A 26,906-nucleotide genomic window follows, 5' to 3' on the forward strand; every position below is an offset into this window, starting at 1 on the left:
TATATATACACACACACAGTACTGTATATATACACACAGTATATATACACAGTACTGTGCAAAAGTTTTAGGCGGGTGTGAAAAAATGCTGTAACATAAGAATGCTTTCAAAAATATATTTATTTTTTGTTTATTTTTATCAATTTACAAAATCAAATCAATATTTGGTGTTACTACCCTTTGGCTTCAAACCAGCATCAGTTCTTAAGGTGCCCATACACCTTACAACGATTCTCGGCGGGTTTTCGAGCCTGCTCGTAAGACAAAAGACGTGCGACCGTACAGTAGAAACGGTTGCACGCCTTCCATACACCTGCTGATTATTGTACGATCGCGGAATTTCCTGTGATTATCGTTTTAATAATCGGCAGGTGTATGGGCACCTTTACACTTGCAGAAAGTTAAGGTGCCCATACACCTTACGATTATCGTACGATTTTTGTATGCGATAGACTTTGTCGTATGTGTGCATTGCAGTTGTACAGTACTGTACAATCGTACGACTTTTGACGGTCAAGCATGTTTGAAAACTTTGCTACATCGTACGATTGTCGTAAGGTTGCTGGCGTTTCTGTCCGTCAAAAGTCGTACAATCTACACTGCGCTTGATACGCAAAATACGGTAAATCAATTACCGCATTTCATCCAGGTGCTTTTCGTTAATTATGGCTAAATTAATCTTGCGATCATCGGGGCAGGATGGGGCTGCCGTATGAAAATCGTACGACTATTCAATCATCGGATGAAAAGTTTTGTCCGATAATCGTAAGGTGTATGGGCACCTTTAGGGACTTTGTAGGATTACAGTCGGGTGTATGATTAACCAATTATACCAAGCAGGTGCTAATGGTCATCAATTTCATATGTAGTTTGAAAAACAGTCATTAACTGAAACAGAAACAGCTGTGAGGAAACTGGGTAAGGAACAGCCAAACTCTGCTACTAAGGTGAGATTGAGGAAGACAATTTCATGTCACAGGTCATACACTAGGGCAAGACTGAGCACAGCAACAAGGGGGGAATTTATCAAAACTGGAGCAGACAAAATCTGGAGCAGTTGCCCATGGCAACCAATCAGTTTCTCTCTTCAGTTTGTTCAGTTAAGATTTTAAAATGAAAGAGAGAAGCTGCTTGCCATGCACAGCTGCTCCAGATTTTGTTTGCTCCAGTTTTGATAAATTCCCCTCAAGGTAGTTATACTGCAACAGAGAGGTCTTTCCCAGCAAAGATTTCAAAGCAGACTGGGGTTTCAAGATGTGCTGTTCAAGCTCCTTGGAAGAAGCATAAAGAAACGGGCAATGTTGAGGACCATAGACGCAGTGGTCAGCCAAGGAAACTTAATGCTGCAGATCATGCTTTACTTTCCTTTGACATCGGAACATGTTCAGCAGTGCCATCAGTACCAAACTGGTGAAAACCAGTGGGAACCAGGTACACCCATCTACTTTATGCAGAAGTTTGGCCAGAAGTGGTCTTCATGGAAGAATTGCGGCCAAAAAGCCATACCTCCGACGTGGAAAGCCCCCGGTGAAATTTGCGGTGTAGTGCGGGGTCTTGGGGCCACGCACTGCTGACGGGCTTCTCAGCAATTGGGCGGGTCCTCTGAGTCACCTCCTCTCCCGGCCACGTCCTTAGTAACAGGCGGCGGGAGAAGTGTGTGTCACATGCCCCGCCACTTGCAGTGCACACCGTCTGGCTGGGATGATGGCTGTGAGGCTTGGCAGGTAAGTCCGAATGAGGAGCAGGGGGGTTTTGGTGCAGGTGTAACTGCACACTGTGTGCTGTTATTTCATTTAATTAGAAAAAATGATTATAATGGGGAACATTACACTGTAATGTTCCCTATTATAATCTATTTATCTGATTAAATGATTAGACAGGGCCGCTGTTCTATTAAAGTTTGTGACTAGGTTGGAATGTGTGACCGGTGACGTGGTCACACATTTCAATGGAATCCCGCCCAGTTTTTTGGAGATGGAATGTGTGACCACCAATAGGTCAAGCATTCCTTTCTCAGCTGTTCCAGGGCAGATCGGCATCGGAAATCGTATGTGGAGGAGAACTGATCTGCCCTGGAACAGCTGTTCGGTCCTGAAATCTCACTTCCATCCGACTTTGTGAGTGGGGTGGAATGTGAGATCGCACTCAATGTAGCTGGTTCTGTGTCTTCATAATACCCCCTACCCTGCATATTACCCCTTTTGGTTATTTAGGGGTCCCTGCATTTTTTCTTTCTCCTTGCTCCTGTAGGCAGCCAATATTTTAATTATTCCGTGTAATATCATGTCCAGGCTTGTAACATTTTTTGCAGAGGCAGCTGTTGGAAGGTGAGTCCCTATTGACATAGGAATGCCCTCTGAATTATACCCCCCAAGATCCCCTTCCCTACATGCTATGTGTGGACAAGTCAAGGCAGCATCATTTTTTTTCTGGGAAAGAAACCAATGCATGCATGTGTAAAGGGAAAACAATGGGTGGGAAACAGGCATTTTCTATACTCCCACAATATACCCTAATCTAAATCTCTGAAAATTCAAAGTAGTTTCGCCAAAACTTTTTTTTAGCTTTAGATAGGAAGGGATAGAACCTCTGCAGAGTTTTCATTACGGTCTATGTCTCTGTTGGAAATGTCCCCTTACTTTCTGTTCCAGGTAGCACCAGTTACTGGTACAGGAGGACCTGGAAGAAAACCTTTATTTAGCTTAAAAAAAAATGAGATAAGTAAGTTTTAGCTGTTGAAATTATACATTTATTTAAAAGTAACAAAGAATTGAAATACCTGTACTTAGAATAAGCTTACTGAACTGCCAGGATTGTGAAGCAGACACCTTGAGGTACCTGCACATAATTTAACATATCATCATGAGCTCCCTGGAATCTGTGTAGCCTGGGGCTCAGTGATAAACATTCTGACTTGGCAATTCAAGCTCCTGAAAGCCATTTGGTTCCTAATGTGATAGTCAGCCTCACCTATCAGTTTTGTTCAGTAATTTACCTATAAACATATGTTTACTTTAAATGGAAACTGCGAGAATGGGAGCTGCCATTGTTGATCCTGGTCATTGATCCAGAAAAAGATATATATATATATATACAGTATATGATGGAGTTCATAATCAAATGCTAGCTGCTTGCTTCAGGTCAATGACTAAGTACTGAAGCCAGATACATATTGAAAACCCTCTAGTCTGCACCTTTTAAGAGTAAGTCAGCAATCTCAGCCCTCGTATTCCATTATCACAGGTTCACTTAAGAATAGCTTTGTGCTCACATTCTAATTACATGCAAATATGATTGAATGGGTGTTATGCATACTTTTAACCCCCCTCTGTATATCTTCACTAAAATAAAAAGTTCAAATTTAATATATATTGATTTGAATTTTAAAACAATGTCTAATGGCTTGTTCACACCATGTCTGTTGAACAGAGTTTTTTTGCCCACCATTGCACATATACAGTATGTGCCCTGTTCACACCATATGTGTTTGGTGGTGTGCAGAAAAATGCAGTTCAACAGACATGGTGGTAACAATCCCTTATAAATGATCAGTGTGTGCATTATAAGAAAAGGTGGGTATATTTTAGATGTATGCTGATCCTGTGGTTTCAGGAAACTGGTGAGTGTTGGGGCTTGCTTTACTTATGGCCTGGTGCCTACAGTCAATTCCATGATGAATGTTGGAGGGGTGGTGCACATAGGTTGAGGGTCCTGTGTCTGTTTTCATGTTAAGTGATATGTACCTTTTAACACATGCCTAGTTAAGGGTGGCCAACCCTACAGTATATCACTACTAATAAAATACATGCAATCTCAAGGATTTCATATTAAATGTACACAAAATAATGATATCACCAAACAATGAAACACACTTACCATCATTTGTACTGGCTTGTTGCTTCTAACCCATAGAAACCAGGAAACCAGGGTCTAAACCATAGAAACCAGGGTTTTAATATTGGGACCTATTGTTTTCCTTGCTGTTGCCAAGTTTTTGCTCATCAGACCATACTTAAGTGAACAGCAGCCATGCAGTATGCTGAATTGAGGCTAAAACCGCTTAACCTGACCCACAGTGCCACCCAAATGACTATGACTGTCACACTGCCAACTGTGTTTTTCCTATATCATCACTTGCCATCTGGACCACAGCAGATGTTTTCCCACACAGAGGCATTTGATGCCCAGCTGTCAGTCAGTGCCTTCTTCAAGTTATAGCATACAACTCACCTGAGTGTGTCTGCTGCTGCTATGGGCATAGCAGCCCACTGGCCAGCCACAGGCACAGCCGGCAGCTTCATAACTGTGTGCACTGTGAATGACAAATGCATGGTTTAATAAGACATTTTGATAACAAGACACACCTATTTAAGGCCACATCCCCAAGGAATTAGGCACTCTGACTGTAGCCAGTATTTAATAGGAAAGGTAGTAACCCTAGCAGAGACCCTAGTGCAGTGGCTGTCAACTTATGAGGTATAGAAAGCCTCAGATGTGGCCCCTGAAATCACCAAAGGGCTGTGCATAAAATTCAGTGCATGTAATAATGCAGGCTACTGTCTGTGGAGATGGCCAGAGACTGTGGATATGTTATTGGGGTGGTTGGTGACTGGAGTAGGACACACAAAAGCAAAGAAAATGGCAAATGCACTCATCAATTTTTAACCAGCTCTAAGCAAGGTGCACATGGAAGGACTTTATACAGTACAACAGCAAAAAGTTTCCCAGCACACTCACCTGCCAGCATGCAAAAAAACTTGTCTCACCGCTAAGGTTAAAAACAGAGGTTTAGATACACGTCTTCTGTAGAAAATGTGAAAGCCGCACAGCCACGCCAAGGCACCTCTATATAGTGCGGTCCTAACTCTAAACTAAGAGAGTCTCCATCTAGTTTAGAGTTAGGACCGCACTATATAGAGGTGCCTTGGCGGGGCGGTGTATCTAACCCTCTGTTTTTAACCTTAGCGTTGAGACAAGTGTTTTTGCATGCTGGTTGATGAGTATGCTGGGAAACTTTTTGCTGTTGGAGTAGGACATAGAGACTGAGAACATGTCATAAAAGACTGATGAAACTGTAATTCCACTTTTCCACTTGAATTTAAAACTACAGTATATGTTTGTTATGTGTTCCCATTCCAACAGCATACCTAAAATATATATTTAAAAATTCTCTCCTACAACACTCTGCTGTTTGGGGACCACCGTATTTGCACCAGACTTTTCTGTCATTGCTGTGTAGGGATGGTCTCAATATTCGAGTCCAACAACAGTTCAACGCGAACACCGCGAAATGCTTCTGTGTTATCTCTGAAAGACTTTCTGATGGTTTGGTTGGCCAAAGTCCTTTAGGACACAGATCCTTGAGAAAAATGAGAACACATCCTAATTAAGGTTTAATTCGATAAACTCCAGAAAAACTGATTATATGCTGTTGAAATCAATGAGGGTTTCAGAGGTATTCTGCTCTAAACAACACTGTCATAGCTTAACAAATAAGCCTCACGGGAGAGAAGAATAAATGACAAGCCATACTAAAATGTATAGCTTTTTATTTTGCTTATAAGCTGCAGGTATCTGTTAACGCTCACTGCTTTCTAACGCTGTTGTATGCTGCCACCTAAGGACTGCATTGCATACTTTCATGTAATTATACCCACCCATCCATATAATCTATAGAGAGATCTCACTAAAGAAATCCCAGGACATTTGAGCTGCTGGCCTCCACCTAAGTCCCCATTCACACCTGTTCACAACAAGAGGAATCCCATTATTTTCTATGGGGCCCATTCCCATCTATGCGTTGTATGCCCAAACTCATCACTCAGCAGATATTGCTTGTCATTCACTAAAACAAAAAACCCATGAAACATGAAAAATGCATGACAATGCATCAAAAACATGCATCAGCATGTGCAACAAATGCACACAAATGTGCTACAAAAGCATGCTACATACACATAAATGTGCAGATGCACCAGTGTGGTTGAAAATAAAATACCAGCTTTGGAGCTTTGGCTGATGTTCATCTAATCCATCAGGTTGAAGACCTGCAGAAGTGCCGCTGCCCTCAATCCCCTCAACTGATATGGATAAGGATTGCAATAGGCTCATAGAAACCACATGCCATGGTCCGTCCCATCAGACACTGCCTCCAAGCATAGTTAGTGGCACGTGCCATCCTCCTGGTTTACTGCAGAGGAAAAATGGTTGTAGCTGGGCCTCCTGTACATGCGTCAAGCCCAAAGCTCCAGCCTAGCTTTCCTTTACCCCTTCCCACTCTGGTTTGGGTTTACTCTAAACGCATGAGTCATACCACAATTGTGCTACAAAAGCATGCTACATACACATAAATGTGCAGATGCACCAGTGTGGTTGAAAATAAAATACCAGCTTTGGAGCTTTGGCTGATGTTCATCTAATCCATCAGGTTGAAGACCTGCAGAAGTGCCGCTGCCCTCAATCCCCTCAACTGATATGGATAAGGATTGCAATAGGCTCATAGAAACCACATGCCATGGTCCGTCCCATCAGACACTGCCTCCAAGCATAGTTAGTGGCACGTGCCATCCTCCTGGTTTACTGCAGAGGAAAAATGGTTGTAGCTGGGCCTCCTGTACATGCGTCAAGCCCAAAGCTCCAGCCTAGCTTTCCTTTACCCCTTCCCACTCTGGTTTGGGTTTACTCTAAACGCATGAGTCATACCACCTTCTGGCCTCCTGCATAGTGATATTATTGTTTACATTGAGCTAAATCAGAACTGGCAGCCACTGAGTGAAAGAAAATCTCTGGGAAAAACTTTTCTTAACCCTTGCAGTGGCGTATAAATACAGTAGCCTAAATTGTCTATGGGCGACACTTTAAAAGCCCATGCAGGTCATCAGTTTAAAGATATCCATAAAATCTTGGCCCTACAATTATTGCTTTCACTCTGGCACGCGGGGATCCCTAAATGTGTAGCGCGATCGTCAATTCCGTATGTAGGCACACCCGATGCATATTTAAATTAATTTGTGCACGCTGGTGGAGGCGGGGGACTTTAAAAAATATTATTTAATTTTACATTTAATTTATTTCATTTTATTTTTTACATGCTTACAAGCCCCCTATGTGGTAGCACATTGTCAGGAGGAAGCCCAACCTCCTTTAAAGGCACAGGGACGCACAAGGGACCCCGCACATCACAACGGCAGCTGAGACCCCCCATGCGTCACTGCACCAAATCAGTCAAGCAAAACAAATGGCAATGGCAAACATTACCTGGACAGGAAAGGGATTTAACACCCCACTGTTCAACTGGTTAAACAAGAACTCCAGGAAAAAATGTTTTTGCCCCTTGGAGTGGGACTATCCCTTCACTGCAAGGGTTAACTGCTCGTTTTCATCTAGGGACTAAAATAAAAAAAGTTAAACTCACACGATCCTCCGAGCCGGCTTGCTTGCTCTAAAGGTGCCATTCACTGCACGATTATCGTACGATAATCACAGAAAATCCCGCGATTGTACGTTAATCGTGCAGTGTATGGAAGGCGTGCGACCGATTCTACTGTACGGTCGCACGACTTTTGTATTTCGAGCATGTTGGAAAACCAGCTGAGAATCGTACGATTTTCGGCTGGTTTGAATCATGATCGTGAGAAATCTGCTGCACGGGCCGGTGTGCGCAAGCGCCCACACTGCCCATTCAGCATTGTGGTCACATTCTAGTATCGGTGCTGATACCGAGTATTTGGGTGAGTGCTCGTACTCGCCCAAATGCTCCGATTCCTAGCCCGATACCAGAACTTCCGGTATCAGGAAGCCAGGCAGCATGGCATTACATGGGAGCGTGAAGCCGGCTTTCTGGCCAGTCAAGAAGCTGGGCAGCGTGTAATGACTTGCTGTCTAGGTTTCTGATTAGTCGAGAAGATGGCCAATGAAGAAGCCGGACGGCAAGCCATTACCAGGCTTCCATAATGGGACTTCCGGTATCAAGATCGGCAAGGACCAAAAAAAATTAATATCAGTACTCGTACTCGATACCGAAAAACCAGTATTGGTGCACGCCTATTTAAAACCTTATAGTAGGGCTGAGGTTTGTAGTTCTAAACAAAAAAGTTTATTGAAGGCTAGAGTTTAGAGAGTTGTATTAAAGTGACATTAAACCCTCAGATTTTTTAACATAAAACAATACTGTAATGTGCGCCTTACTGTAATCCATGGTTGTTTCCCTTCTCTTTGCTGCTCTTCCTTTTAAATCTGTATCTGTTCTCATGCTGGGCAGAACTTCTGTTTTGCAGCAGACTGCCTTGTCTCTGAAATGGATACATGGTGTCTATGTGAAGGTTCACAACCTGAGCCAGCACTACAGGAAGAGGTCCTGAGCTGAAAAGGGAAGTTCTCCCCAAGCATGAGAAGACATGAGGATTTTAAAGGAAGAGCAGCAAAGAGAATGGAAACAACCATGGATTACAGTAAGGCACACATTACAGTATTGGTTTATGTTAAAAAATCTGAGGGTTTAATGTCACTTTAAGGCTGAAGACTAAGTGTGTGCAAGAGCATAATCATTTTATCATAATATAAAATATCATCATTATTATTAGTGCTACTATAACTTTTTCCCCTTTGCTATGAGTCCCCATGATTACTAGTTACGCTCCTGCGTGGGTGTTACGTCATTCTGGCCTGGCCAATGAAGGCAGCTGCACATGGGAAAAGATGAAAACACCGGTAATGGAGCAACCAGGAAGATTTTATTGTTTTCATTGATTACAGGTATTTTTATAGCGCCGACAATCTACGCAGCGCTTTACATACTGCACATCCACATCAGTCCCTGCCATCAAGGAGCTTACAATCTAAGGTCCCTATCTCACATGCATACATACAAGGGACAATTTAGACAGGAGCCATTTAACCTTCCAGCATGTCTATTGGAGTGTAGGAGATTGTAGACGCTGCAGCAAAAGAGGAGGTCACTTTACAAAGTAAGTGTGCCCTAATGTATCCCACCTCAACCTAACCACCGAACCATCACATTCTCAAATAATTCATCCCCTCACAGCTACCTCCTCATGTGTCACTTCCCCCTCCTCTTTAAGATTGTAAGCCTTCAGGGCAGGGCCCTCCTTACCATCTTGTAGTTTTTCCTATTTCTGTGCAGTGACAAACAAAGGAATTGTAAATCAGGAGAGGTACTACGTTGACTCTACTATTCTAAACGGTGATTGGTTTATTCTCCGACTTGATGTTGTTAGTGTCACGTAGCCCGGACTCCGCTAAAATGTCCCCTGTGTTGGAGACACAAATGTAACGCGTTACGTCATCACGCTGGGAGGCACGCACACCGGTCTTGCCTGCTGTCGCAGAGGAGGGTCCAGGTTGTGTTAGTATATAGTGTACTATAGGGTGATATCCACCGCACAGCATCGGCTGTCCAGGGGAGGTGAGACCATAGTGTACATTATTACTGAACACCGATAGACTGCACACAGTAATGGAGGCATCATAGTGTAAACATGGTCTGCTTGTGTGTTTATTCGGTATGGTGAGCAGCCCTGAGCACATCTCTGGGTCCTCTAGACATTGACAGTGTACATATGATTTATCTGTATATTATTAGGAAGGCCTATAGAATGGTTAATAAGCCAGTGCTGAGTGTGGGCGACAAATACTCAGAGGGGAATTTATCAAAACTGGTTGCCCTGCACAGCTGCTCCAATCAGCTTCTCTCTTTAATTTTCAAACCTCAACTGAACAAACTGACGATAGAAGCTGATTGGCTGCCCTGCACTGCTGATCCAGATTTTGATAAATGTTTGATCTGTACTGTTGGGATTATTTTTGGACTTTTGTTATAAATACACACCATGTTTTCATATAAGCGGAAATGTGAGAGTAATGTACTCCATTATGGAAAATACATTATTGAGAACTAGAAAATGATGTCGAAGGAGCACACGATGTAGGCTGCGGTCACACCTTTCCATGTGCGTTGTTATGTATTTGTATTCATGTTTTAATGCACCATGATACACATGTGTGTTTTTATATCTATTTTGTTGTGTTCTGTCAGCCAATACAATGTTGAGAGGCTGGTTGACATGTGCTGGAAACGAATCTAAATGTTTGTTGCATGCATCCTTTTTGTTTTTTGTGTCAATGTACTGCACAGATGTGAACGAGGCCTTAGGCCCAATTCACACTGAGCGACATGACAATTGTGCGATTTTCTGCGTCTCATCCCTATTGGGCTGTATGCAATCGGGAGCAAAATCGCTCCAAATCCGCAGAAAAAAGGGTCATGTAGGAGCGACAAGCTACAGCGACGAGCTACAAGCGATATTGAGCGGCGAGATGTGAACAGCTCCATTGAAATGGATTGGAGAAGCTACATAGAGCGATATCGTGTGGAAATATGAGCGATATCGCTGCAAAAATCGTGTGATAAATCGCTCACTGTGAATGGGGCCTTAGACACTTTCTTATTTTTCTAACTTCAGATCATGTTTGAAATGTATTTTCATCACTTGAGTGCATGTCATTCAGTACAGTTCCTGTTGGTTCGCTTCATAGGCTTTGTGGTGTTTTATGTGGCTGGAGATAGACTGTTCCAGGGCACCAACTGTCATTTTTATAACTGCCAGGCCCCAAATATGTGTTGAGAGCCTGTTCCAGCTGTCATTTATATGGATGTACTGTATTTAAAGACTGTGCCAGGGCTCAACTGTCATTTATTTGGATGTCTGTACCAGGCCTCCAGTTTTATTTATATGGATGTATATAGAGACCGTGCCAGGCCCCAGCCATCATTTTGTCTGGATGTGTATATAGAGACCGTGCCAGGCCACCAGTCTCTATATACACACAGTCTCTATATACACACCAGTCTCTATATACGTTTGCCTGAAAACGTAGCCAACAGGCAATGAATCAAAAGAGCATAAACAAAGCTTGTATTCTCTCTCTGCATTTAGGAATATTGTTGTTTAGGGCTGCCGCTAACTATTATTTTCATAATTTATTAGCCGATTATTAACTTCGGTTAATTGGATAAAATTAATATCGCACAGGAATGGAGGGCATTTCAGTACCGCGCGTTCCAGTGCGGGCGATCACACTGCGGACGGGAGGTGCATTTGGGATCCATTGAAATGAAAGGCACTGCATCGCACCTCCTGCAGCAAAATTTGTCAGGCCGAAACTTAAAATGACTTTTCCCACCTTTTTTATTTATATACACAATTATTAAAAAGATATGCATCTATCTTTTTAATAATTGTATGTATTATATTAGACGTTTTAATTAGGTTCATGGATTTTAAATAATGTGAGTTGTAAAAATAAGCCAATAAAATTTAACAAAGCAACCTTTTATTTAACCACTTCCGGGCCCCAATACGTCTATAGACGGTGGCCCGTTAAAGTGGTTAAAACAAGAACACGGCTGCTGCAGCAGCCGAGTTCTTGGTACTGCTTTTAACAGCAGGCGATGGATGTTAATGTACAAGCAATCCGGCGTCTGTACAGGCGCCGGATCGATTGTACCGTGCCGCGGCTGCTGTTGTCTTCCCTGGGCAATGCTGTCCCAGGGAATAAACGGGAGCAGCTCGACAGGTCTCCCCGAAGTGATCGTAGCGAGATTCAGCGGCTTCCAGGGCGAGACCCCGTTCACATTGAGCGGTTCGCAAATTGCGTGATATCGTGTATTGAGCAAACTTGAATCACGGCTAAATCCACTCCAAAAAGGGTCCTGCTGTAGCGACACACGACCCACGACAGCAGGACCCTTTGCCCCATTGAGAAGCATTGGAGAGCGATATCGCGCGGTAAATTGCCGCGATATCGCGGGAATTACCGCGCGGTAAATCGCTCAATGTGAACGGGGCCTGAGTGTAAAAAAAAATAAAAGTGTTTAAAAGTTATAAAAATTAGTAACATAAAAAAGTTAAGTCCCCCGCCCCCCATGAGCAAACGCACGTCAGTGCGTCTACGTGCTAAAAGAACAATTGCGCTACACATGTCACAGTTAGAGCAATAATTCTAGTGCTGTCAATCACTGTTAGCACTAAAATGATGAGCGATAAAAGCGTTCAAAATGTTCCCTATGGGAATTTTTGGGTATTGACTTTTTTTTTTTTTGCGGCTTCACGGGCGAACGCAATTTTAAGGCTTGACATGTTTGGTATCTATTTACCCGACGGGATCCCGTCTTTCATATTTTACCAAAGAATTGGGTATTATATTATGTTTCTGTGCACTAAATTTTAGTTTTAGTTTTATTTTCTCCTAAAAATACAGGTTTCATAAATATTTGCGCAGAAATGTATATTTTATCATGTGTGCGCAAATAGTAAGAAAATGCCCCAGACAGCAAGTGGTTAAAATGACACACCAAAACAAATGTTTTGGTGTGTCTACTATTGTTAGTTTCTTAAACGTTTTTTTTTTTTTTTAACTTGGTGGGTGCAGTAGCCAGCCCGCTATTGGATATTTAAAATTGCAACAGCAGGCTGGCTATTGCATCTGCCCACTGCCTGCTGTCGGCATAGGAGGGGCCTGAAGGAGAAAGTTCTCTTATCAGGTCCTCCCATGCTGATTGACAGTGGGCGGGTGCAATAGCCAGCCTGCTATTGGCTATTGCATTTTAAAGCAAATTTTCAATGATGAAAAACGTTGGTAACGATTCTCATCATCGATTTTAATCGAATAGTTGTTGCAGCTCTATTGTTGTTACCATACAATGGGTTTTTGTTTGTATAATGTTGTGTGGCAATTTTGTTTCAACTGCATATTTAGGTTGCTGTGATTACTATTAAACTTTAATATCGGCCAGCAAGAGACAATTGGGTCAACTGACTAAACTATAACATTTGTTATTTCTTCAATGCTCCATAGTGAGAGTTGGACTCTAAAGCCAAGTCATGAATGTTAAAGTGACAATAAAACCTCAGATTTTGTAACCTAAAACAATACTGTAATGTGCGCCTTACTGTAATCCATGGTTGTTTCCCTTCTCTTTGCTGCTCTTCCTTTTATATCCTCATGTCTTCTCATGCTTGGGGAGAACTTCCCTTTTCAGCTCAGGGCCTCTTCCTGTAGTGCTGGCTCAGGTTACAAGCCTATACAAACCTATACACAGACACCGTGTATCCATTTCAGAGACAAGGCAGTCTGCTGCAAAACAGAAGTTCTGCCCAGCATGAGAACACATACAGATTTAAAAGGAAGAGCAGCAAAGAGAAGGGAAACAACCATGGATTACAGTAAGGCGCACATTACAGTATTGATGAACCCGGCAATTTAGGTGAGGGGGTGTGCTGCTGATATGACCATGTTTTATGTTACACCCTGAATATGGGTGTAACATAAAACAAGGTCCAACAGGTGGAGTTAGCCACAGACCATAGTGAGAAGCTGACAATGGCTCAAGCCTTCCCTTTTACTATATGAAAAAAAGTCCTTAATATTGTCTTTGATGGTGATATTTCCCTTAGTTCCTCTCTAGTGAAACCCTTATCACTGGGCAGTGACAAAGGAGCCGTATCTGTAACAGTGGCCCAGATAATCTTGCCACATTCTATAACAAGATTGACCCACCATCAGTGCAGAGTAGGAGTCTAAAGAAGTAGCAAATCCAGTTACTGTGTGATACACAAACCTCATAAAGTAAGCAGAAAAACGTCCTTTGCTTTTCTTGACTGGGCCAAATCCTCCATTTGTGCCTCACACACTCCCTCCCTCTCCTGGAACTGCGGTTCACAGTGGTAGGGTTTCTGCAACAGAGGCAGTGCTGTACATTCCAAAAGCAGTGGGCAGGACTAGGTGCTGCTGGACAAGGTACAGTCCTGTGAATTTTTTTTCCTCCCACTGAAGTGCAAGCAGGCACAGCCTAATTGAGAGTGGCAACTCTGCTCTTAATTCAGGAGCAGTGCAGCAGAGTTGCCACACCATCACAAGAAGCTGCATTACTGGCAGGATCAACAGGTATTTGTGGAACTTTGCAGGGGACTAAAAGAAAAGTGTACGGTAAGTGCTGATGCACTTTGTAATTACGTGCTACAGCAGTTGTATTTTTTTTCAATGGATGTCCATAGTGAACTCAACAGATTTCTAAACGGCTAAGACCTCAAAAATGTATTCTATTCATTGTTTTCTTGATACCTTTTTAAAGTCCATTTCCACCTTTTGTAAGTGATTAGCATATATTGTGGTAATGAAGAGGTGCAGTGATGATGAATACATGTGCACATGTTCATGACTCGCATTGCAGGGTTCTTTCCTTTTTTATGAAAGTTTTGTTAGGCCTAAAGCCTAAAAATTCAAAATATTCTCCACAGGAAAATCAGTCTCGCACCAGGGTGTAATCAGCTGCCCCCTCGTCACCCATTTGTAACATGACCACTAGGGATGCACCGATACTAGTATCCGTATAGATGCCGATACTGGGCTCTTTCACGAGTACGTGTACTCATGAAAGTGCGCTGCTACTGGCGCTTTAAATTTTTAAATAGCTTCGGCTGCCCTGAGGTCCCGCGCTTGCTGGGGACCTCAGGGCAATAATCGATTTTGAAAATAATCGTTAGCTGCAGCTCTAGTTGAGTACATGTAAGTCTGATTACATGTTACACAAATATATTTTGAGGCTGTACATGGGTTCCTTAATACTTTTTTGCCATGCACAGGCATTAAAAAATGAAAACCACAGCTGGAAGTATGTTTTTGTAATGTAACTCATGCAGTGGCTTGTAAAAGTACAATGTGAGGTCAAATATGCAATCTTGCTGGATTTTGGTTTCCTTGCTGTGATGTTCCATCTGCCCCCTGAGATCTTCCCGTTTAGTCTGTATTGTTTTAGACAAAGTCACATGTCCCTTTAAGAAAAAGTCAGTAATTGGTATGGGGAAGTTTCGAAAAGAAAGTACTTGGTCTTGAAACAAAAGGCATCGGGACATCCCTAATGACCACTAAACATCAGCTCTGCCTTTACACACAATATACACTGTCGGGAGGGGGGTTATACAAGGCAGTCCCTGGGTTACAAACAAGATAGGGACTGCAAGTTTGTTCTTAAGTTGTATTTGTATGCAAGTTGGAACAGGTGAATCTTGTAATTGTAAAAAAAAAAATTTGTTTTGGATAGCATAGGGAAGGGTTAACCCCCCCTGTAACGTTTGTTTTACTGTGTGTGCCCCTGTTCAGAAGATTTTACCTCACTTTCTGTCCCTGTGACAATTGGATTTTGAGAATGTTGGGTTGTCGTGGAAACAAGGATTGGTGATAAAGCTTCAGTGGGGACACTTTTTTCCCATGATCACGCTTGCAGGAATGAATTTCCCTTCCTAGGCGTAGATTTCCTTTCACTCCCTGTTGTGTCAAAGACGAGAAGTGAGATTAAATCTTTCTAATGAGGATACAGACAGCAGTAAAAAACTCACAGTGACCCGGAAGAAGAGGCGGGCACCCCTCGTCTGCACATCTAACAAGAGCCAACTTCCTGTAATGTACGTACAGTACTATGAACCAGACACAAAAAGGCGGGCACTCTTCAGCATGAGTGCGGTAGCACTACAACTACCCCTGCTGTACAGTAATAGCCTCCGTTTGTAAGTAGGAGTCATATGTAAGTCGGGGACTGCCTGTACACACATTTCTTGCCCGGCACAGAGGCAGACATTTCCATGAGGATATGAAGAGGAAAGCTATTTTTTTTTTAACACTACCTTAACAATAGCTCTGGAAAGGTGGAAATTGGCTTTAAGGTGATACTGAAAGGCTTCAGACTGAGAGAATAGATTCTGCCATAGGAATTCTATCAATACTGCTGCTTCATCAAAAGCTAGATAACATAAAACATGCTTAGATTAACAGTTTAAATGTATATATGGCAACAGCCTTGCCTGTCAAGAAGTTTGTAAAGTACACTTGTGATCCACTCACCATTCCTGTGCTGTATAGATGCATGGCATAAAAGGGATGATGACACTTCAGAGTTTGCAAATCTGCAGACTTCTGCCACTTCACCTCCTGTCTGCTCTCTGGAGTACTACTGACAATCATTACACTGATGATGCCATCCTAAGACTACCTAAGTACCCTCTTCCTGATCCGACCTTCAGGTTTTCAGAGCAGGTATTGCAACCAGAAATGTTGATATGGCATATGCCTGGTTTGTGTAAAAACAGAATTCAGGTTATTATATTAGTTGAGTAGGCTATCTTGTCAGTGTTCCAGCCTTGGGCCAAAAAAATAAGTGTGTTCTGCAGACTGTTGCTACAACCTAATGCTGGATGAATGAGGGAGGAGAGGGGCAGATATGCACTCAATTGAAAAAATCAGGCAACTAATCGATTATGAAAATAATCGTTAGCTACGGCCCTTGTATGAGTAGGGGCATAGCAGTGGAGGTGGTAAGGTTTACTGTCCTCCATTTCATTCTGCCAGATACAGAGGAAAACCACAGACACTGGACTGCTACTACAGTATAAACTAGTACTGGATGAATGAGTAGTGACACAGCAGCGGAGGTGGTAAGGTTTATTGTTACTGCAGCTGTCCTGCAACTTATTCTTCCAGGCACTGGGCATAAAAATAGGCCTATAACGTGGACAGCCGGTACCCAGCACTTTCCCTTCTGGTGTTCTGCTACTTGTTCAGTGTCGGGCTGTGCCAGCAGTCCAATGGAGCACACCAGTGACATTGCTGTGATGGGTTCCCTGTAGGTCAGGGGGTCCTCTATGTCTGCAGTCACTCAGTGAGCATGCAGAACACGGCGACATTTGTGGGCACGGTGTGTTTAGGCCAGACACTCTGGGATTTCCCTGCCTATGTATCTAACCTCACATTCTGCAAAGCCATATTAGAGCGTACTCTCTATTTCACGCACAGTATGAAGGACTGTGAATTGGCCCTTTTTGTTTAAAACACTCGATGACCCCTGATCTAAAAGTATGCAGTCTTTGTAACATGCAGAGAGCTCTGAGAGTCTTCATATGATTTTGGTTTTTTTTTCATGAAAATGTAATTTTAAACTGCCTTGAATGATTCCAGTATCACTCCACTCCTAAGTCTAGAGTTACACAGGAGATTTGTAGTAGTTCTGTTTTGCTAGTGAAATTGCTAGTGATTATTTGCTAAACGGATGGAACAAATGGCTCCCAGTGGTGTAGGCTATGCAAGCAGCATGAAGTAGCGATCCATTACACACAATCGGAGCAATGAGTAAGTGCATGATAAATTGCTATTATAGGCTACTTGTAAAGCTTACACCATAAGTAGTCATTTCCTTTATCTGTTTGACCCTTGTTGGCTGTACTAACATCCCTAAGGCATGGCATAACTGAAAAAGAAGACTGTAGATTCCTGCCTTTCCTCCCACCAAACCGCACTTCAGTAGAAATCTTCATACGAAGTCCGCAGTTAAACCGACCCTTCCAGGAGTGCCCACTTCCATAGTCCTCCACAGCTGAATTTGACTTGGTGTTAGCCTTCTGTAAACCCTATACAGCAGAGATTAGGCCTGGATGGAGGGAAGTTCAATGCCTTTGGCAGGTAATGCAGCTCACATTTATAGATTTCATCTCTGCATTTAGCTGTTTTCCTGGAGTTTGGCTTTGTCCACTCCCCCCCGTACCATCTGCAAGTCTCATACTCGGTCCAGCAAGATGTCACCCAAAAACCCGCCAAGCTACTTTGTCTCAAATGATTTGGACACATGATTTGGCTGTCTTTGGGTGCAGTATCTTGCTTGATCGGGGACAGGTAAATATAAGGCCCCATTCACATGGGAATTAAAGAACATGCTTCCAGGTGTTATTGGAGCTCATTTCTAAATGCACCTCGAAGCATGAAACGCTTTGCTATGGCTGAATGCACACCTAGACGTTGAGCAGCATCCAGGTGCAATCAGTCTAGTTTGAGGGCTCTTTCACACCATATGCAGTGCGTTCCGGCCCGATTCCGGCTGGAACGCACTGCATCGCTTTGCGGGCGGCTCACTATTCCGTGCTGCTGGAGGGGGGCGTGGTTGGCCATTTAAGTGAATGGCACCGTAGCCATGCGGCCAGAGGGCATGGCTACGGTGCCATTCACTCAAATGACCCACCACGCCCCCCTCCAGCAGCATGAAATAGTGAGCCGGCCGCGATGCAGTGCGTTCGTGCCGGAACGCACTACATATATTGTGAACAATCCCTGAGTTCATACTGGCAAGAATTTTTTGCATCCTGGCACCATTTAGGCCCCATTCACATAGGCTTAAAGTAGCACTAATACCTCAAACTTTTTTTCAATAATCTACATCTTGCAAATATGTATTGCTCAGCAAAGTATTTTTGCCCAATCTCTTCAGTCATGTTTCCAAACAGCTGGCTCCAACTCGCTCACCTTGCTTGAACTTCCTGCCCAGTACAAGACCACATGAGACAGTACAGTCTCCAACAGTTTTCCATCTACTAACTTGGAGAAGGGAGTAGTGAGGAACAATAAGTAGGGTAGAGGCTTGCCTTGCAGTGCCTGTGTGTTTATGGAGACACACTTGGCTTACTATCACACACAAGGGTGACTCCATAGGACCCTGCTAGAGAAAGGTGCCACCCTAAAACAGGATATCGGGGCCAGTGATCGGAGGACCAGCTGATTCTGCAGGAAACTAAAACGTTTAAACCTCAAGAAGCTGTATTTATTGTAAGTGATTTAAACAGCATTTTAAAAAGCTTAAATATCACTTTAAGGCTGCAGCTGTGGATTCCTGAAGCAGGTGCGTTGAGGGACTGTCTATCCCAATCCACATACCCACATGCAAGCGGCCACATCTGTATGGGTGCAAATGATATTCCTGCTGCAAGAATCTGGAGGTTCTTGCTTCAGGAATCCCCATCAGTACCATAAGCGGTAACCCCGAGCCACACTCGGGATTACAGTTTAGCGTTACTTACCTTGCCCCTTGAGCCGCGCTGTGTCCTCCAGCCGATGCCAGCATCTGTCTTCCGGGTTCCGTCCTTTGCGAGCGTCCGCGTCGCAGGGGGGCGGAACCAGCGGGAAATGTAGAAAAAAAAAATTAATCAGACCGCCATGGAGGTTAATCATTGTTCACTACTCCTCGTTAATTCATAACTAGTAATTTTAGTAGCATGAATAAACAACCAAAAATCTTCCCTTTAGGTGTAGCCACTGATGACGAGAGAAAGGAAACTTCGTTGTCTTTGTCTCAGTGTGTGTGATGTGTACAGGGGTATGTTGTATTCTAAGTTTGAAGATGATGGAAGAGAGATAAATATTAATGAATTCCTTTCAATGAACAGTTGAGTCATTTAGATACAGTCTCAGTGCTGACAGGCATAGTAAACATGTTTCATATTCAAGTGAAGCTAAAGATTCTTCTCCGTCCTTCGAGCAATATGCAATATTTTGTATACAAATAGAGAGAGAAAAGTAATCGCGCAGGTCAGGGTCTAGGCACAGTTCCGCCTGTCGGTGAGGATTGCCAAACAGATCTCCCAATCCAAAAAATGCAGAGTATGCCACTATTAGGGTGACTGTATGTAGAATGCAGTATCATGATTTTGTAACCATGCAAGGTGTAAAGCAGGGCTCAAAATTTCAGGTCCTGAGCTACTAGCCAGGCCTTTAAAAGTTACTCGCCACCAGTTGCCCTGCCTGACCCCACTCCATCCTATCCTTCTTGTGCACAGATGTACCAAGTGTACCTGGGAACAAACTAATCATTCTCTTGCTGGACCAATACCGGGCATAGCACAAACACACACACACAACACGCACAGAACAACATGCAGCGCATTACACATACGCACAGCACAACACGCAGGGCATACGCACTACACGCAGGATTACACGCAGCACTACACGCAGGGCACACCAGCAGCATTACACGCAGGGCTTACCAGCGGCATTACACGCAGCATTGCACGCAGGGCACACCAGCAGCATTGCACGCAGGGCACACCAGCAGCATTGCACGCAGGGCACACCAGCAGCATTACATTACACACATACATTTGCTCATATTAAAGGAGAACTCTGAGGTGCTTTTCACTCACCTCATAGTTCTAGCCGACCTGCGACAATGAGACTGTCACAGGTCGGCTCAGTAGATCGGGAGGTGAGCGAACACCATACCAACCCTAAGGAGAACTATGGAGCCCTCGTAAATGTGCGTTTGTCGTTTTTGTGTCTTTTACCGCATATTCCGTACGCCCAGGTGTGAACCCAGCCTTAGCCCTAGCTGTGGAATGTACTTTGGCATCCTCGCATCTAATGCAAATCAGTGGACCTGCATTAGAGGCCACAATCTGCCTCAATTGCATGGAGAGGTACAGACACCCAATGACCTCACTGGTTTGTACCAACACATAAGAGACTGATTTTTAAGGTACCCAAATCACAACATTTCATTTTATGTTATAGTACAAGATTTTTATTTGGATTATATAAAAGAAAACTATCAAAACTATTATGTACAGATTGTAGTTTGTTTTTGACTCCATTTCTGTAACATGCCCCATATCTACATACATTATCTTCATCTATCACCTATTTGTACTTTGGTTCTCATTATAAGCCCCTTAAACATGCAAGTACCTAACTATTAACAACAATGTACCTTATTTGTGTATCACTCGGCTGTAGATCTGATATCATATTGACACTGTCCTTCCTTCTGGAGGGTGGCTACTTTTGTTCCCCATGGTCTCTGTGTGTGTTGTACAATAGCTACAGCTCCAAACTCACTCCTGTGATGGACTACAATCTCCATACAAATTGGTAAACTAAACATGAGATTGTAGTCCATCACGGGAGGGAGAAACGCTGGACTGAACAATGTTGCTGTTTTGGAACTTTAGAATTTGGTGTTATTTATCCCCCACTCTTTCTTCTTTTATATTCTTGTTTTAAGGCTTTGATATTCTTTTTGTGCTTCCTTAGGTTTGTTATTAGGACACTTGTTTCAGTAGATCGATGCAACGACACACGTTTCTTCTGCTAGGGATTATCACGTTCTTGGGTTCACTTTTTAGTAGTTAGCTTTGGAATGGCTTTTAGGAATCCTTTTATATACTGTATTATTTATAGAGTTGATTAACCCCTTCATGACTGAGGCCTTTTTTTCATTTTTTGCACCCATGTTATATTCCACATTTTAGGCCTGAAAATGACTTGAAACCCCCAAACATTAAATATTTTCTGAATGCCAAGACCCTATAGAATAAAATGGTGTTAGTTGCAAATTTTTATGTTGCGCAATATTAGCAGAACTCCTTATTAAACCCCAACATTTAGTGAAAAATGTAATTAAATGCCCCAAAACACAACAAAATACCAATTTTTGTAATGAAATATAAAAGCTGAGGTCACAACGAGTAAAACGATACCCAACATGCCCAGGTTACAAATTGCGTGCGTCCGTGAAACAGCGAAAAACTGCAGTACCCCAAAAAGTCCATAGACGCTTTATTGGATGAGTTTCTGTCTTATCAGATGAATGAAGGCACTTACTTTTATTCATGGTCTAAGTGCACTTCGTACTTTATTCTGATACTCGTATAGGTACATCAATCAATCTGTGGTTGGTAATACTCTTGCATAGTGCAAGTGTATGTTTCTTAAGGGTAGTGTTCTACAATATTAGGGGTATTATTATTAAAGTGACATTAAAGGATATCCCTCACCCCCCCATGCAAGTGTAAGGACTTCCCTTAAATGATGCCTCTTGATCCGATCATCTTTTTTTTTTTTTCCTGTAGTATTCAGGAGTCCCTCCAGCACTGGTGCCGGTCTCTGATCCAGCACTGACTCTTTCTTCCTGGTACTTCCTTTCCCACTGTATGTGCGGGTGCACGCTGCCTTGTGTCTCTCCTCGTCCTCTGGCCGAAGATCTGTATACTGCGCATGCGCCCATCATCCTTTGGGGCCTCCCAAGAGCTTTCAGATTTTCAGACGGGAGCGTGCGTTCAGGTTTACAGAGGTACATTTAAACATTTTTCGTAACTTTTTTAAACATTTTTTTTATGTTTTTGCATATACCTACTGCTTGCTAGCTTGTTGGCCCCTGTGTGATAGCAGTAAAGTTAAGTGGAAATAAATAAGAATAAAAAAAACACACACACACACAAAAATGGAATTACCCACTCAAATCTGGCCCCCCCCTCTGCTATACTTTTCGGTGGACAGTCCTTCACCTCCACCGCTACGGGTGTACTATCAGTACCCTGTACTGCCATTCAATGCAGCCCTGCACCATGGATTTTAAATTTTGCCTGCAAATTGTGAGCACTTACAACCTGACCATGCTGACCAATGAATGGTTAAATACAAAAAATGTTAACCGAAACCGTATCGGGACAAGTAGATTGTCCTGCGGGACAAGTAGATTGTCCTGCGGGACAAGTAGCCTTTTTTTTTTTTTTTAAATTTTCACACCCCTGCTGGTTCTCAAGTGGTTACTCCTGGCTGTATGAATGTACAAAATATTACGGACACTCAGATGGCTGTGCAGGTTCTATGGTGGGCTCTGCGGACTCTCAGGTGGCTGTGCAGGTTCTTTGGTGGGCTGTGCGGACTCTTGGTTGGCTATGCAGGTTTTTTTTTGGGCTATGCGGGGTCTATGGTGGGCTGTGTGGACTCAGGTGGCTGTGCAGGTTTTTTTGTGGGCTATGCGGGGTCTATGGTGGGCTGTGTGGACTCAGGTGGCTGTGCAGGTTTTTTTGTGGGCTATGCGGGGTCTATGGTGGGCTGTGTGGACTCAGGTGGCTGTGCAGGTTTTTTTGTGGGCTATGCGGGGTCTATGGTGGGCTGTGCGGACTCAGGTGGCTGTGCAGGTTCTATGGTAGGCTGTGCAGACTCTCAGGTGGGCCATGTGGAGTCTATGCACGGCTGTGCAGTCTTACCGGTCCCCCCAACCCCACAAACGCGCACCTACTAACAAACGCAAGTCAGGTGCACCTACATATGAAGCGACAATTGCGTTACACATGCAATAATTCTCGGGCCAATATTCTTTGTTAATGCTAAACTGATGGCTGGGCTTTTATTTGTATGTATGTATGTATGTATGTATATGTATTTTTGTCTAATTTTGGTGTGTTGTTTTAAGTAAAAGGGTTGGTTATTTTATTTTGGCTTTTAGTAGTTTTTAAAGCCATGAAACTAGTTAAAATGTCTAATATAATACAATTTATTTTTAAAAAATATATAAAAAAGGTGGGAAAAGTCTTGCGTTTCGGCTCGACAAATTTTGCTGTGGAAGGTGCATTAAAGGATAAGTTCACTTTTCCAAGTAATTTTGGAAAATGGAATTACCCGCCTAAATCTGGCCCGCTTCCTCCCCCTCTGCTATACTTGCCTTTCAGTTGACAGTCCTTCACCTCCGCCGATACAGGTGTACTATCAGTACCCTGTACTGCCGTTCAACTGCCTTTCATTTCAGTGGCATCCCAAATGCACTTCACATCCGCAGTGTAACCGCCTGCACTGGAACGCGTGGTATTGCAATGCCCTGTGTTCTAGCTCCCAAAAAATGTGTTTTTACTCTGAAGTAAACTTTGTAACGCTCCATTTATGTATTTTATTTTGAATTAAATTATGTATTTTTTTCTTTATTCCGATTGTTCGAAAAAAATAATTGGCCAACTAATTGATTATGAAAATGATCGTTGCAGCCCTCATATTGATAGCTGTGCCGGTTGCACTGTTTTGTGAGAAAAGATCGGGTTATTGGTTGTTTCATTAAAGTGACATTAAAGTCAAACTTTTTTTCCCCCCCTTCCCAATCCTGCTGTAGGTGACTTACCTTAAATGATGCCTCTTAATCCGATCTTCTTTCCTGTCGTTTTCAGCTGTCCCTCCAGTGCTGCTGTGGGTCACTGATCAAGCGCTGACTCCTCTGTCCTCTTCTCTCATGTCCCACGGTGTCTGTGTGGGTGCACGTTGCTTCATAGACTTACCTTGTGTCTCTCCTCGTCTCCTGGCCGAACATCTCAACTGCGCATGCGCCCGCCCCAAGATTCTTTGTGGCCACCCGATAAATTTTCAGATGTTCAGACGGGAGTGCGCGGCGGAGACACAGGTAAGTATTAACCCTTAAAAAAAACAAAAACCTTTCAATCGTTTTGCATATATCTACTAATTTCTAGCATTACATATATGCAAAAACATGCGAAGGTTTAATAACCCTTTAAGCTCGCCCAAGATTATGTACAGACTGACTTGTTGTGGAAAGACTACCGTATATACTCGAGTATAGCCGAGATTTTCAGCCCATTTTTTTGGCTGAAAAGTGCCCCCCTCGGCTTATACTCGAGTCAGCGTCAGGTGTCTTCTTACTTACCTCGCCGAGCAAATTGATTTATTGTAATTTAAATCCTCTCTGTTGCTGACAGGATCCTATATAGAATAAAGAATACTGACATCTGAAAACCAGTCCCACAGGAGAGTAATACACTCTATAAAGCATTCAGAATTGTATGCGCTCATCTCTAGCGTACTGTAATCCAAGTAAGAACCCATTGCTTCCTCCCACTCATCTCTGCAATGTTAATAAAATCTACATTTACACAAATTTCCCCCATGGGTCTTTGTGTCTTTATTACATGGCACAGATGGGTTATGTAAGGCCAGTGACATAAAGACTTATTTAATAATGTAAGGAGTAATGTGTACAGTACCATAACCAGCTGCATTTATCTATCCCTCATCTAACTGCATTAAAATGACATTTGATTGGTTGCTCTGCCTTGTAAAATCTCAATTGTCTCTGTATAGATAATTAGAAGTCTATTCTACAATACTGTTTGTGTGTGTGTGTGTGTGTGTGTGGGGCTTTTTCTTTTTTCTGTGATATTTCTGATCGGTCCAGTAAGATGCCTGTTGTATAACTTTAGTAATCTTCAACCAATTATTTCTGGTATATATTTTTTTTTTTTTTTTTTCAGCCATGAGAACAGCCCAGTAGTGACATCACTAGGGATGCACCGATACCGGTATTGAGTACCAATATTTTTTGGTACCCACCGATACCGGAAGTCCCATTAAGGAAGCCAGGTGGCGTGTAATGACTTGCCACCCAGCTTCCTGATTACCCAGGAAGCCTTCACCACGTGACAAAGAAGCATTAAGTCGGCTTTCTGGCCAATCAGCTGGGGATTGGTCAGACAGCTGGCCACTTAGGAAGCCAGACGGCGAGTCATTACATGCCGCACAAGTTCCTGATTGGCCGGGTAAGCTGGCTCCATGCTTCCTCCTCACCAAGTGAGGAGGGAGCATGGAGCTGGCTTCCTAGCTATTCAGGAAGCCAGGGGTTGAGTCATTACCCATCCCCCCCCCCCCCCCCCCCCCCATCCCTGGTGACCAGGGGGCATGAAGCTGGCTTCCTGGCCAATCGGGAAGCTGGGTAGCATGTAATGATTCGCCGCCCGGCTTCCTGATATCGGTATCGGTGCATCCCTAGACCTCACCAAACTTCACTCCAAATCTCCTGAGAGTTGCACTCGAGGCAGCTGTGCCTTGGGTCTCACACAACAGATGTACTGCTTTGAGGCTAGGCAATGCTCCCATACCAGTGCCATGGTACTCCAATATCAGGAAGTGTGCTATTTTTCCGGAGAAATTCCAGATAATAAGTACATTTTTCAGGGTAATTCTTGGGCACAATTAACATTTCTAAATGTTCCCTAAACAGAGCAGATCTCATCTTTTTGTGAGATCAGGTCCATTATAATAGATGCTGTATGTGTCTTGTTGGTACATCACTATACCTAATTTAAATAATATGATTGTAGTATGTTAGAAATTATACATGTGGATGAGATTCACATCTTGAGCCCCGTTCTACTAGCAGAAATCCAGCTGTTAATATGCTTATGTTAAAATGTCCTTGTTGGAGTGCCCAGTGTTCGTGATAGATGTGACAACACGATCTACAATGGCAGACTACAGTCCAGTGCATATGCATTAGTAGAAAATGGATCTGCTGGAGGAGCTGCTAAATAGTTTCCGGCAAGAGATGCTTTCTAAAAGCATTGTAGTTTGTGTTTGTCTGCTTCTAACAGCATTCAAGAAGAAATGCTAAAGTAAAGAAAATGGCTTCATTATTGAGAGAGCTCAAGGGAATACATATAAATGGAAGAAACCGCCTTGAACAGAAGGACAGTCCAAAATGCTTTTGATGTGACATGTGCATATAAATACTTCACCCCCTCCCAGGGAAGATGAGCATTAGAGGCATGGCAGTATAGAAGTATATTAATCGTATGTTGCGTCAAACTGGTTTTTAAAGCACATGTAGTGCATTTGTGTATGCTGAGAACGCCATTAAAGCTGAACGCCAGGCAGATATGAAAGACACAATATTAAAACCATTTTTGTTTTCTTTTCTGTTCCACAGATTTTAGCACTTTGCAGTTGGAGTTCAGCCCACTAGACTCGTCCTCAATGATGATGAACTCTGACATGGATGGTATGCGTCATTGCTTCTTTTATATGACTGGAAATGTCTGAGAAACCAACACCCTCCCTGCCTTGTATTCAATACAAAACTGACGTTGGTTGTTGATGATGATCAATGCTTGCTTGACTTAAAGTGGAACTACAGCCAGTGCCATAAATGGTTCCTAGTTTTGAAGAGAGTTGTGTATGGTTGGAACTTGTCTGGTTCTTTTTGGTCTTTGTTTTTCCCATTGGTGAAATGTAATCGCTGTCATGACTAAAATTGACGGGATAGCCAAAACTTTACATTTGTTCCTGGAATATGGGGTGATGGGAAAGCTCTGCTGTTTGTGATAGCTGTCAAAGGTGGGATTTCCTCACTTAGGGAGATTTCTACTTATCTTGGGTCTCTTGTGTGAAACTTACCCAGTAGGAGAACATAGATTCCCACTCTGAGTTTGTGATTATTTATTATTAAAATATATATA

The 26,906-nt window shown here is 42.9% G+C and overlaps 1 protein-coding gene across 1 annotated transcript in view; it reads left to right on the top strand.

The window, feature by feature from the left end:
- Window positions 1-26,906, top strand: part of SCOC (short coiled-coil protein) — a 55,143-nt gene that overhangs the window by 20,141 nt on the left and 8,096 nt on the right. Inside the window, exon 2 of the mRNA XM_018571382.1 lies at window positions 26,378-26,449. Within this exon, the coding sequence (XP_018426884.1) occupies window positions 26,378-26,449 (72 nt within the window). The remainder of the gene's footprint in view (window positions 1-26,377; window positions 26,450-26,906) is intronic.

Source organism: Nanorana parkeri, unplaced genomic scaffold, assembly GCF_000935625.1.
Source record: "Nanorana parkeri isolate BGI_ZX_2015 unplaced genomic scaffold, ASM93562v1 scaffold1747, whole genome shotgun sequence".
NCBI lineage: Eukaryota > Metazoa > Chordata > Amphibia > Anura > Dicroglossidae > Nanorana > Nanorana parkeri.